Source organism: Lepidochelys olivacea (assembly GCF_965140295.1).
Source record: "Lepidochelys olivacea isolate rLepOli2 genome assembly, chromosome: 18".
NCBI classification, from domain to species: Eukaryota; Metazoa; Chordata; order Testudines; family Cheloniidae; genus Lepidochelys; species Lepidochelys olivacea.
Window position 1 is genome coordinate 8,437,020 of NC_140428.1, and position 13,433 is coordinate 8,450,452.

At 61.0% G+C, this 13,433-nt stretch overlaps 1 protein-coding gene across 2 annotated transcripts in view; it reads right to left on the reverse strand.

Annotated features, from left to right (window-relative positions):
* HSPG2 (heparan sulfate proteoglycan 2) overlaps window positions 1-13,433 on the reverse strand; it is a 193,686-nt gene that overhangs the window by 140,276 nt on the left and 39,977 nt on the right. For both annotated transcript variants that reach the window (XM_084651586.1, XM_084651585.1), the window contains exons 2-5: window positions 11,443-11,578; window positions 10,437-10,532; window positions 871-980; window positions 411-469 (exon numbers count right to left, since the gene is read on the reverse strand). In XM_084651586.1, coding sequence (XP_084507712.1) covers window positions 411-469; window positions 871-980; window positions 10,437-10,532; window positions 11,443-11,578 — 401 coding nt within the window. The remainder of the gene's footprint in view (window positions 1-410; window positions 470-870; window positions 981-10,436; window positions 10,533-11,442; window positions 11,579-13,433) is intronic.

Genomic DNA, 13,433 nt, shown 5'->3' on the forward strand with positions numbered 1-13,433 from the left:
CAATTGGGATCCACCAGGCTCGTGTGTTCCCAGTTACCTCCCCCTCTGCAGATAATAAAAATCCTGCTACGGCTGCGCTAACGGGGCTGCTCCTTTCGCTCCCATGCTCAGGCCTATTTGAAACAGCTGCAGTCCGCGGGAGGAGCAGAGCCGTGACCCCCGCAATGTCTCCGGCTGCAGAAGGCGGCGCGGGGTGGGGTGTCCTCTCTTTGGGCATGGTGTGCGACTCCCCATGCACACTTTGGACCCTGGCGCAGGGTGCTTGGGGCACAGCCGGGCAGGGCGTGATGCTGACAGCTGGGAAAGTTCCAGCTCCCAGAGATAAATGCCCCAGGCCCAGGGGAACAGGGGACAGAAGGGCCTCCATTGCCCTCCCCACCCCGCGGCACTGCCAGGGGCACCTCACTCACTTGATGAACACCACGCTGACCACCTGCTCCCCGCCAATCTTGTAGTACTCGGACTCCAGCTGGGGAGAGAGGCAGAGAGAGCATCAGCAAGCGATACCCCATGGCCGGGGGAGGCAGGGGGCGAATCCCGCAGGCAGCATGGCCTAGTAGTGAGCGCAGGGCACCATGAGCCAAGCTGCTGAGGTTCGTCACCTGACCTAGCCATCGGCTCCAGGCTCTTCCCCCACCCCAGTTTGCCCATCTATCCTAGGGACAGTGACCCTGCCTGGAAAGGGCCTTGGGGCCCGGTGGGCTACGCCCACTAGAGACTGAAGCCCCTTGCACCCAGGCTGGGCAGCCGGGGCTGACAGACCTCTGTAGTGCCGAGCAGGGGGCAGGGTTACTGCTGAATCTGGGAGCAGCAGGGGCCAGCTGCCAGGGAGCTCCCTGGGCAGGGCCAGGTGGCAGGGCCAGGGCTCACCGTATCCACCACGGCCTCCGAAACCTCCCGGAACTCCTCCGAATTGGCATCGTCTAGGCGAGGGCTGTAGTCGATGGACTGGGTGAAATTCACCAGAGCGCGGAAGTAGACTGGGCATGTGGAGAGGAGAAACAGCCAGCATGAGAGCAGGGCGCAGCTGAGCAGGGAGGACCAGCTCTAGGGCCTCTGCACCGACCAGCTTTACTGGCTACCTCCAGGGATCACCTTGCCCAGCCCTGTAATGCAGCCACCTCTGGGGTGGGTTGCTGCAGCCACATGACAACACAGTGCAACTGTTAGGACAGGAAGTGAGGAAGACTACGGTGTCCAGCTGAAACCTGCAGGATCCTGGGACACCAGAAGGCCCCCCGCTGGGTTAGGACCTGGCCAGGCCAATGGAGCCAACACCCTTATTCTGCCAAAAAGAGCCAAGGGATCATTAATGACCAGAGGGGGACACGACCTGGCTGTGCACCCTGTGCAGCGCAGCGCCCCCTGGTGCTGTGCTGAGGCACTGGCTCTAGCACTGACTGTGGTGGGAGAGCGCCCCCTACTGAGCCCCCAACACTGCCCCCAGCAGCACAGCGCCTCCCTCCCAGTGTGACGTTTGCCCAACCGAGGCGGTTCCCACCTCGACCAGCCGGGACCCCCTGGGACGACGGCAGGGCAGGGGGCGGCACTGGGGAGCCCTCCCTCAGGAGTTGGCCTCCCATGCGGGCAGAGGGAGCAGAGCCCTGATCATCTCCCCAGGGGCAGGCTCCACTGACGGTGGGGTGGGGTGGAGGGGGCAGGCTCAGCCTGGCTCCCGGCTGGGAAAATCCTCAGCCCCCTTTGCAAGGCCATCTGCAGCCAGCCCCGAAGGGTCCGTGCCACAGGGGCTGGGCCCAGGTGGGAGTTCTGGGCCGGGGGGAGGGGTCTGTGGAGTCCTGCTAACTGCACCCCCGAGCTTCACACGCCTGCCGTGCCAGGAGCAGCCCCTGGCTCCCTGCATCAGGCTGCGGCTGCCAGAGCTCATCCCCCGCTCGCAGCTGCCCTGCGTCCAGCCCCGCAGGGGCCCCTCCCCAGCACCAGCTGCTCAGCTCCTTGCAGTGAGTAAACAGCAGCCCCACTCACCACCTCCCCCAGCTCCTGCAGACAGGCCAGACACCACACAGCTCCCCCACAGGACAGCTGCTCCCAGGCCAAGGAGTCCCTGCAGCCTGACCCCCAGCACCGGAGACCCAGGGGCAGGGGGGAGCTCCTCCACCATGTGGTTGCACTCTGACTGGGCCTCTGGGCTCTGCCCACAGGGATCACCCAGCCAAGGGCAGCACTGGCTTGGCCTCCCTGAGCTGGCTCTCTGGGGCAAACACCCTAGGTGTGGGGCCGAGGGGGCACACAGCCCGGCCTTGTCAGAGAGGAGAGGCAGGCTGTGCCAGGGAAGTTACTATGCCCTGCCCTGCCCACACGCTCCACAGTGCCTTGTCAGGTATCGGTAACACGGTCCCAGCCCCACCACACGCAGTGGTGACGTCACCAGGGAGAAACTGCGCCCTGCCTGCTTCAGATGCCCCAGCTTGGGGTCTGACACTGGCAAACTACCCCCCAGGTACATGGCAGAGCTGGACAATCTACCCCGCTCTTCTCCAAGGAGAAAAAGGCCTGGCATGGGAGACTGGACTCCTGGGTTCCATTTCCTGTTCGGGAAGGGTGTAGGGACTAGTGGGTTAGAACTGGGGGGCTGGGAGCCAGAGCTCCTGAGTTCTTTATCCTGCTTTGGGAGGACTGTGCTCCCGCTGGAATTCTGTGCCATTGCGCAATGCAGAATTAATGTTCCCCACAGAATTTGTTTTTCATGCAGAATTTGTGATTTCAACCAAAATGCTTCCTTTTTCCTCCTGTCTGACCCTAGCTGTGCTGCCCTCCCTCCTACATTTGGGGGTCTACCGAGTTTGCAGCCATGAAAATTGCAACACAGACCGTGAAATCTGGTCTCCCCAGCGAAATCTGGTCTCCAGCCTCCCAGCTCTGAAGGCAGCACTGCTGCTAGCAACAGCAGAAAACGAAGGGTGGCGAGCAGCCACCGCTCTGCCTCCTCCTGTCTTGTCGCTGTCTTGTTACAGACACACGCGCTGACTGGTATTTTGAAATAAATGACCAAAATAATTGAAACCGGCCTGATTATTTTGTTTTATTTTGATAAATAAAATATGCAGCATTTTGAAATATTGTGCATATAATTTTTAATTTTTTGGCACAGAATTCCCCTTGAAGTAGAGAGTGGAGTCGAGTGGGGGTGGGTTAGGGGGTCAGTGCTCCTGGGTTCTGCTTGGGGAGGGAAGTAGGATCGAGTGGATTAGAGCCGGGGAGGGTTGAAGTCAGATTCCTGGGTTTTATTCACAGTCCTGCAACTGGGTGAATTCCTTCCCCCGAGGTGCCTTACTTTGCCCTCTATAAAGCGGGGAGAAGGATCCTGACCTGCTGGGGAGGTTGTGCAGAGCTCTGAGATCCTGGCAGGGATGGGACAGGGTTGTCGCTGTGCCCACTGGCGCTGCCTGCCCCTAGCTTGGTTCACCCCATGGAAGTGGGCGGCCTGTCTGCAAGGAGAGTCTGTTTCCTGCTCGCTAGCATGGGGGCTGGGGTGCCAGCAGGACAGCTGCAGGGTACTGGAACCAGCCGGGGGCAGGGCAGGGGGGCCAGATGAGGCTTCTCACTATCCCAGGGGCTGGGAAGGATGGAGATGGGCACTATGCATGGGGCAGGGGCCCCTTTCAGAACGCAGCAGCTCCCCTGCAGCTGGCCAGTCAGCCCCCAACCCTTCCCAGGTGCCCCCCAGCAGCCTGGGAGAGCCAGAGTCTCCTGCAGGCTGGATGGAGCTGCTCAAGGGCTGCTCCCTGGGGTGATGCCTTGTAATGTTGGCTCACAGGCCCGCACACAGAGCCAGCAGTCTCCCCACGTTCCAGGGCTGCTTCTGCTCCCAGCCAGGCCCTTCCCAGGCACGGGAGAGGCCGTGCCACCAGCACCAGAGAGGGCAGTGCCAGAGAGCACTTGGGGCTAGGGGTGGTGGCCCTGCCTGAAGACAGGGGCTTCCCCCATTTGCAGCGAGGTGCTGCCATTCCCTGCCCAGGTGCCCCTCCCAGAGCCCAGGGAACACAAGGGCACTTGTCAGGCACACAAAGAGCCCATTGAAAGTGCCCTGTGACAGCGGGGATGGCGGGCAGCCAGGGGGTGGGGTCGCCCCTCACACCCTGCCCTCCAGCACAGCTCACCCCAAAGAGCGCAGCCAGGCGGCCACCAGGAAACAGCCCTTCCTCAGCTCAGGGGGAGGGAGCATGCGGCTCACACTACAAAGCCCCTTTTCTTGCAGCGTCGGGGATGGGGGTTCAGCCTGGAGCCGGCAACGCGCATCACTGGGCCTCGCTAACTACCAGCAGCCCAGAGCCCAGCTCTCTGCTTGGCCACTGCTCTGCTTCTGCCAGCCCCTCAGCCTGGCCTCAGACAGGGTGATGCTCCAGCCCTCCTGCCAAGGAGCTGGGACCTCGTCACATGGGACATTTAATTCCTGCAGACGCCCTGGGGCTGGCACTGGGTGGTCGCTCTCCAAGGTGGGTCCCAGCCCCCATAGGCTCAGGAGGGCAGCCTCAGCCCTGCCCCAGCTGGGTATGTGCCCTTGTCAGCCCCACTGGCTACCCATGGGCATCTGGGCACAAGAGCGAGAGTTCAGGGGCTTTCACGTCAGACTGTGCAGCTCTCTGGCTGTACAAAAGCAGGATTGAGCACATGGGGGGTGCACACAGGGTTAAAATGAGTGGGCAAGCAGAGGGTGCCCATGGGAAGCCTTGCACCAGCAACACTGCCCTACAAACATGCCCAATGGCCCCAGGCAAAAGCCCAAAGAATTGTGCCCACAACCCCCAGTGCCCAGCATCGGGAGGTGCAGCCACGTGCACATGGCTGGGGCTGCGTTTGTAGCCAGGCACTGGGAGTGGCGCGTTGGGGGGCCCTGGCTCTGGCTCAGCCCTGGGCTGGAGAGCAGCCTGCTGCAGGAAGCCCAGCCTGCTCCCTGGCTGCCCCAGCAGCCACTCGTCCTCCTTTTAAGGAGCCCTCGGTTCTCGGCTGCACTTTGTTTGCACTTGGCTGGGGAGGGAGATGGAAAAAATGCCTCCGGCTGCGGAGCCCTCAGCTTCCTGCTGCTGCGTCCGGCGCCGGCTGAGCCACCCCTCCCGGGCACCCGCTCCGGGCTGCACGGGCCTGGGGGCTCCTGGGACAGACCTGGCTCACCATGACCTGGGGGAAGGCAGAGTCTGCCTTGGAAATCACTCCCTCCCCTGCCAGGGCACTGCGCGGATGGCCCACTGCCTCGCCACACGGTGCCTGGGACCTCTGGAGCTGACAGCAGAAGCCAGCCCAGCCCTGGGCAGGCTCCTCTCGTGAGGCAGGGCACGTGGGGGGTGACACACCCAGCCCGGCGCTCGCGCTCAGCACAGACCCTGGGGCTCTCCAGCGCTCCAAGCTCGCTGCCCTGGGGAGACCTCTGAACTCATGAGCCCAGCGAATGACCTTGGCAGGGGGCAGGGTAGCCGTGGTATTACCCAGCTCACACACAGGGGCTGTGTCCCAGAATCAGGATCAGGGCCAGGAGGCAGGTGGTGCCCCAGCATGCCCACGCCACCAGGGGAGATGGTCCGGCCCTGTGACGTGGCCACAACAGTGCAACATGCGCTTTGCCTGTGAAGGCCCAGAAAGCCCCTCTACACGGCAAGGGGAATCCAGCCTCAGCGCCAGGACGAGGGCAGCAAATTGCAGTGAGCTTGGGGTGAGCAATAAGAGTGACGGGGGGTCGCCTGATAGGGAGAGGCGGAAGGAGCTGGAGCTGGCCAACCTGGCAAGAGAATGGGCTGGCGAGGCCAATGGTGTCCTGGGTGGGAGCTGGGGGCACAGTGCCCTGATCCCCTGCAGCACTGAGCTGTGCAGGGATGGTTTCTACTCTCCCCTCTCCTGGCTGCCGTCTGAGCACCTGGTAGCTCTGACTGCTCACCACGTTCTCTGCCCTAGCAGCCAGACGAGCACCAGGCCTCTCTCCTTTTACACAGCAGCCAATGGCGCCATCCTACAAGGGCACTTGCGGGGGAAGGAGAGCTCAGTGGTTTGAGCATTGGCCTGCTAACCCCAGGGTTGTGAGTTCAATCCTTGAGGGGGCCATTTGCGATCTGGGGCAAAAATTGAGGATTGGTCCTGCTTTGAGCAGGGGGTTGGACTAGATGACCTCCTGAGGTCCCTTCCAACCCTGATATTCTATGATTCAGGCAGAGCTGGGACTAGATCTTAACGTCACGTCCATGCTCCCCTCCAGAGCCACTGACCGAACCCAGGAGTCCTGATCACGACCATTCCACATGCAGCCCCCTGGCTAGCAGCTGAGCCACAGAGGGGCAGCTACTCCTGGAGCTCAAGGACTGGGGCTAGGAAGGCCCAGGGTTCCAGCGTGCCAGCGACCCACAATGGAGAGATCTGCCAACTGGGGTAGAAAATAAACAACCCAGCCTTGCAGCGAGGGAACCGGCTCTGCTGCTAACAGCCAGGCAGCCTGTCCCTGATGGGGTGGCCCTGATACCCCACACTGCGACCCTGCTCCTGCAGGCGGGATGCTGCTGCCCCAAGATGCAATGGAACCACAAGGCTGGGGTGGGCAGGTTCCATCTCAGCTGTTTTTCAACAGAAAACTCTGGTTTCGACTAAATGAAATTTTTCACAAATAGCGTCAGCTGCCTGCAGAACAGGATTTTTTTGTCCAAAATCCCGAAAACCACAACAGTTCAATTTGGAGAGGCTGACACGGTGCTGCCTGAGAATTGTAGTTCGCATGCCTCGTTGTCCCCATTCTCCTCTATGGGCCAGTTCCCTAGCTGGACTACAGCTCCCATGATGCACCATGGCTAGGGACTCTCATGTTGCACAGCCTCTCTGCACTAAGGGGGCAGAGCACAGTGCATCATGGGAGCTATAATCCGACCAGGGGACCTGGCCTATAGAGGAGAACTGGAGCTTGAGAGAGCTGAACCATAACTCCCATGAGGCATTGTGGCAGCAATTCTCAATCCAAATATTTTGGCATTCACATTTTTATCAACATGCTGAAGTTTTCTATTGACCTCCCCACCCCAGCTAGCCCAGTCTGCGCCCCCTCCCCACACGCAGCCTGGGCCCCCAAGCCCTTCACTTACTGAGGGGGGCCTCATCGTCCGGGTCAGCCACAGTCATACCTGCCAGATGGGGCTGCCCTGCTGCACCCGGTTGGGCTGCACCCCAGGAGCAGGAGGAGGAAGAAGATGGAGGATGGAGAGGGACAGGACAGGAGAGAAAAAAAGAGAGAAAGATGGGCAGTTACTGAGAGAGAAGAAAGAGCTACAGCCGAGGTCATGCAGGGCCAGAGCCAGCAACCCAAGAGAAAGGCCCAACGCTACCGCTAAGCAGAAGAGGAGAGCCCCAGCCCTGACCTGAAAGCCAGGCCATCACTGCCGCACATGCTGCCTCCAACCGTCATCGCCACACAGTGCCACGCTGCCTCCTGCCACCACTGCCACACAGTGCCACGCTGCCTCCAACCATCATCGCCACACAGGGCCACGCTGCCTCCTGCCACCACTGCCACACAGTGCCACGCTGCCTCCAACCATCATCGCCACACAGTGCCACGCTGCCTCCAACCGTCATCGCCACACAGGGCCACGCTGCCTCCTGCCACCACTGCCACACAGTGCCACGCTGCCTCCAACCATCATTGCCACACAGGGCCACGCTGCCTCCTGCCACCACTCCACACAGTGCCATGCTGCCTCCAACCGTCATCGCCACACAGTGCCACACTGCCTCCAACCATCATCGCCTCACAGTGCCATGCTGCTTCCTGCCACCACTGCCACACAGTGCCACGCTGCCCCCTGCCACCACTGCCACACAGTGCCACGCTGCCTCCAACCGTCATCGCCACACAGGGCCACGCTGCCTCCAACCATCATTGCCACACAGGGCCACGCTGCCTCCTGCCACCACTCCACACAGTGCCACGCTGCCTCCAACCGTCATCGCCACACAGTGCCACACTGCCTCCAACCATCATCGCCACACAGTGCCACGCTGCTTCCTGCCACCACTGCCACACAGTGCCACGCTGCCCCCTGCCACCACTGCCACACAGTGCCACGCTGCCTCCAACCGTCATCGCCACACAGGGCCACGCTGCCTCCTGCCACCACTCCACATAGTGCCATGCTGCCTCCTGCCACCACTGCCGCACAATGCCACGCTGCCTCCAACCATCATCGCCACACAGGGCCACGCTGCCTCCTGCCACCACTGCCACACAGTGCCACGCTGCCTCCTGCCACCACTCCACACAGTGCCACGCTGCCTCCAACCATCATCGCCACACAGGGCCACGCTACCTCCTGCCACCACTGCCACACAGTGCCACGCTGCCTCCTGCCACCACTGCCGCACAGTGCCACGCTGCCTCCTGCCACCACTCCACACAGTGCCATGCTGCCTCCAACCATCATCGCCACACAGGGCCACGCTACCTCCTGCCACCACTGCCACACAGTGCCACGCTGCCTCCTGCCACCACTGCCGCACAGTGCCACAGTGCCTCCAACCATCATTGCCACACAGGGCCACGCTGCCTCCTGCCACCACTGCCGCACAATGCCACGCTGCCTCCAACCATCATTGCCACACAGGGCCACGCTGCCTCCTGCCACCACTCCACACAGTGCCATGCTGCCTCCAACCATCATCGCCACACAGGGCCACGCTACCTCCTGCCACCACTGCCACACAGTGCCACGCTGCCTCCTGCCACCACTGCCGCACAGTGCCACGCTGCCTCCTGCCACCACTGCCGCACAGTGCCACGCTGCCTCCAACCATCATTGCCACACAGGGCCACGCTGCCTCCTGCCACCACTCCACACAGTGCCATGCTGCCTCCAACCATCATTGCCACACAGGGCCACGCTGCCTCCAACCATCATCGCCACACAGTGCCACACTGCCTCCTGCCACCACTGCCACACAGTGCCACGCTGCCTCCAACCGTCATTGCCACACAGTGCCACACTGCCTCCTGCCACCACTGCCACACAGTGCCACGCTGCCTCCTGCCACCACTGCCGCACAATGCCACGCTGCCTCCAACCATCATTGCCACACAGGGCCACGCTGCCTCCTGCCACCACTGCCACACAGTGCCACGCTGTCTTCTGCCACCACGGCCGCACAGTGCCACGCTGCCTCCAACCATCATTGCCACACAGGGCCACGCTGCCTCCTGCCACCACTCCACACAGTGCCATGCTGCCTCCAACCATCATCGCCACACAGTGCCACGCTACCTCCTGCCACCACTGCCACACAGGGCCACGCTGCCTCCAACCATCATCGCCACACAGTGCCACACTGCCTCCTGCCACCACTGCCACACAGTGCCACGCTGCCTCCAACCGTCATCGCCACACAGTGCCACACTGCCTCCTGCCACCACTGCCATACAGTGCCACGCTGCCTCCTGCCACCACTGCCACACAGTGCCACGCTGCCTCCAACCATCATTGCCACACAGTGCCACGCTGCCTCCTGCCACCACTCCACACAGTGCCATGCTGCCTCCAACCATCATCGCCACACAAGGCCACGCTACCTCCTGCCACCACTGCCACACAGGGCCATGCTGCCTCCAAGCATCATCGCCACACAGTGCCACACTGCCTCCTGCCACCACTGCCACACAGTGCCACGCTGTCTCCAACCGTCATCGCCACACAGTGCCACGCTGCCTCCTGCCACCACTGCCACACAGTGCCACACTGCCTCCTGCCACCACGGCCGCACAGTGCCATGGTGCCTCCAACCGTCATCGCCACACAGTGCCACTCTGCCTTCTGCCACCACTGCCGCACAGTGCCACGCTGCCTCCAACCATCATCGCCACAGTGCCACGCTGCCTTCTGCCACCACCGCCACACAGTGCCACGCTGCCTCCTATCACCACCGCCACACAATGCCACGCTGCCTCCTACCACCACCAAGCCATGGCCCTCATGGCCCCAGCAGCCAACCCTGCCTCTCTGTTATACTTGCACCCCAGCCCCACCCCCGCTGCCTCCCCCTGCCCCCTCCCTTGCTTGTGCCACCCATGAATGGAGGCCATGCCCCAGGCAAGGGACAGGGATATGCCCACTCACACCCATCCTGGGTAACTCCCCTGGGGTCAGAATGGATCCAGGCCTCATGATACCCCCACCTCCCTCCACGCTCGGCTTAGACTCTCCCACAGGCCCCAGGCAAACAGGCAGCGTCGTCGGGCCTGTTACAAGCTGCCCAGCCCAGCCCAGCCGGGGCGAGTGAGCGCTATTTGTGATGCACTGCATACTGGGGAAGGCAGAGCTGCCATCCAGACTTCCCAGCCCTGAGCACACCCATGACTTGCCAGCCCATTGGTGCCCACCACCAGGAAGCTGGGCCGTGTTGCTGCTCTTTGGTTGCAGTTTCGGCCCCGCCCACCAGCGCCCACCAGCTCCACCCCTTACCCATTGGCAAGAGCGTGACGCTCGGCGTCCGGCTGGTGGACAGCGGCATGTCGGGCAGCGCAATCCCACTGCCGTTCTCCCCGCTGCCGTTGCCATCTGGAATGGAAGCAGACAGAACATGGCCGTGAGCTGCAGCCGCGGTGTGGGGCTCCTGGCAGCACCAGCTCCCCAGGGTCGGCTAGGGTCAGGGCCAGTCACGCCGGCGAGGAAAGGACCAAGCCCCATGCAGGGTTCCAGGCCCATCTCCCTGGCACGGAATACCCACCCCTCTTGTGAGGGAAGGCCTGGGGACCCACGGGCCACGGCCAGGCTGCTGTGGAGCTGGCCTGGTAAAAGTGGCACCTTCTTACTCAGCTCCCTGCCTGGAGGAGTAAGACCCAGAGTAGGGATACTGGGCAACAGTTACGCTCGGAGCTGGTAACACCCAGGGACAGTGCTGTGCAAACGGAGCAGGTGCCCGTCTTGTTCTCTCCCAGAACACTCCCTCCGGCTCACAGGCCACGGCCCAGCTCCCCCTCAGGACTGCCCGTTATTGCCATGGGCATGGCGCCAGTTCACGAGCGCATGCCCACAGGGAGCTCAGCCACCCACTGCGGGGGCCTGCATAGAGCATCTGGGACTATTCTGGCTACGGCCGGAGGGGATTTCCCTGCTGTCTGTCCCTGCCGGCTCATGAAGCCCTGGGGCCACATGGGCGGGGGCTGGGAGGACGAGAGTCCTGTGCAGCCCCAGAACTGTTACACGGCACCTTTAGGACTTGGCGGGGCGCCCGGCACTTCCCCCCAGCACATGTCAGGGCTGCAAAGCCCCTGCCTGGGTGGGAGTGTTGGCCCCATGTCCCCAGGGAGCTGGGGCACAGGGGACAGGAGAGCAGCCGTGCATTTTGGGAGCCACAGGAGCCGGCCCTGTCCCTCTCCCAGCAGGAGCAGGGGCTGTCAGTGGGGCGGGAAGCACAGATCTCAGAGCCCAGGCCAGGGAGGGCATGCTGGAGCCTCGCAGCCCCTACCTCCTGAGGCCTCATCTGCCAGCATGTCCTCGTCATCAGAGAGGTCGACATCACTCCACCAGGGTGTGCCCGCTGGGTCAGACTCTGTATCCTCGGGAAAGGAGGCTTCGGTCAGCCCCTGGGCAGCGTGGGAGACCTGCCAGAGAGAAGCCCAGATAGCATCAGTCAGTGGCCGGCCCTTCCTCTTGGCAAACCAGAACCAGGGCTGGATCAGCTCCCACAGCACCCCTTGCACATGAGACCCAAGAGGCAGGGTTTGAGGGTGTACCCGGCACACTGCCCCAGCATCCCCAGTGCTCCCTTGAGCAGGGGAAACTTCAGGGCTTGTCTAGCTGAGGGAGAGTCACCCTCTCTCACTGCAACAATGCCCCAGGTGCCAAGCAGCGCTGGCAGGAATGCAGTCACTTCCCTGGCACTCAGTTCAGTCACACAGGCTGGGGCGGCTCTGTGCAGCTGCCTGGATGCAAGCACAGCCGAGGCCCGACAAGGCTGCTCCAGCCACTTGGCTTTGCTCCACCCGGCGTCGAGCGCAGGAGGCGAGACCGGATAGTGCCCAGGCCCCTTTGTCGGGCTGCTCTACGATTTACGATTGCACTGCATTCTGCCCTGTGTCTGACCCACACTCTGCTTTGGCCACGTGCAGTAGGGGATTAACAGCCTGTGATGGAGGCAGGGCACTCCCCAAGGAGCTCAAGGGACCAGGTGAAAGAGACCAGCACGCTTCTGAGCCATTCAAATGCAGGCAACCCCCTGGGACCAGCTCAGGGATCGGCAGGTTAAAAATTCCTGGTGGGAGCCACCAAGCCAGCGTCTGCAGGGAAAGCTCCAGGCCAGCAGCAGAGCCCAGCGAGTGAAGGCTGCCCGAGGGGCAAAGGGGGCAGTAACAAGCCAGGTGCAACGGGACATGAGTAATCGAGTGGAGGAACAGACGCCCCACAGATGCCAAACCAGACATCAAATTTGCTTTAAAACAATTGTACAAAGGAAAAATAGGTCAGACGATTACAATGCCATGCGTAGAAACCTGTTTCAAGAACATAAGAATGGCGATACTAGGTGAGATCAATGGTCCCTCTAGCCTAGTCTTCTGCCCTCCAACAGTGGCCAATGTCAGCTGCCTCAAAGGGCAATTATCAAGTGATCCATCTCCTGTTGACCACTCCCAGCTTCTGGCAAACAGAGATTTAAGGACACCCAGAGCGGCAGGTGGCATCCCTGCTCACCCTGCCTAATCGCCATTGATGGCCCTATCCTCCATGAACTTTATATCATTCTTTTGTAAACCCAGTTTTACTTTTGGCCTTTCTCAATATTCCCCAGCAAGGAGTCCCACAGGTTGACTCTGCATTGTGTGAAGAAATACTTCCTTTCGTTTGTTTTAAACCTGCTGCCGATTAATTTCATAGCATGACCTCCAGTTCTAGTGTTATTATAAGGAATTAATAACATTGCCTTATTTGCTTTCTCCACACTACTCATGATTTCATAGGTTTCAGAGTACCAGCCGTGTTAGTCGGTATTCGCAAAAAGAAAAGGAGTACTTGTGGCACCTTAGAGACTAACCAATTTATTAGAGCATAAGCTTTCGTGAGCTACAGCTCACTTCATCGGATGCATACCGTGGAAACCGCAGCAGACTTTATATATACACAGAGAATATGAAACAATACCTCCTCCCACCCCACTGTCCTGCTGGTAATAGCTTATCTAAAGTGATCATCAGGTGGGCCATTTCCAGCACAAATCCAGGTTTTCTCACCCTCCACCCCCCACACACAAATTCACTCTCCTGCTGGTGATAGCCCATCCAAAGTGACAACTCTTTACACAATGTGCATGACAATCAAGTTGGGCTATTTCCTGCACAAATCCAGGTTTTCTCACATCCCCCCCACCCCCATACACACACAAACTCACTCTCCTGCTGGTAATAGCTCATCCAAACTGACCACTCTTCAAGTTTAAATCCAAGTTAAACCAGAACATCTGGG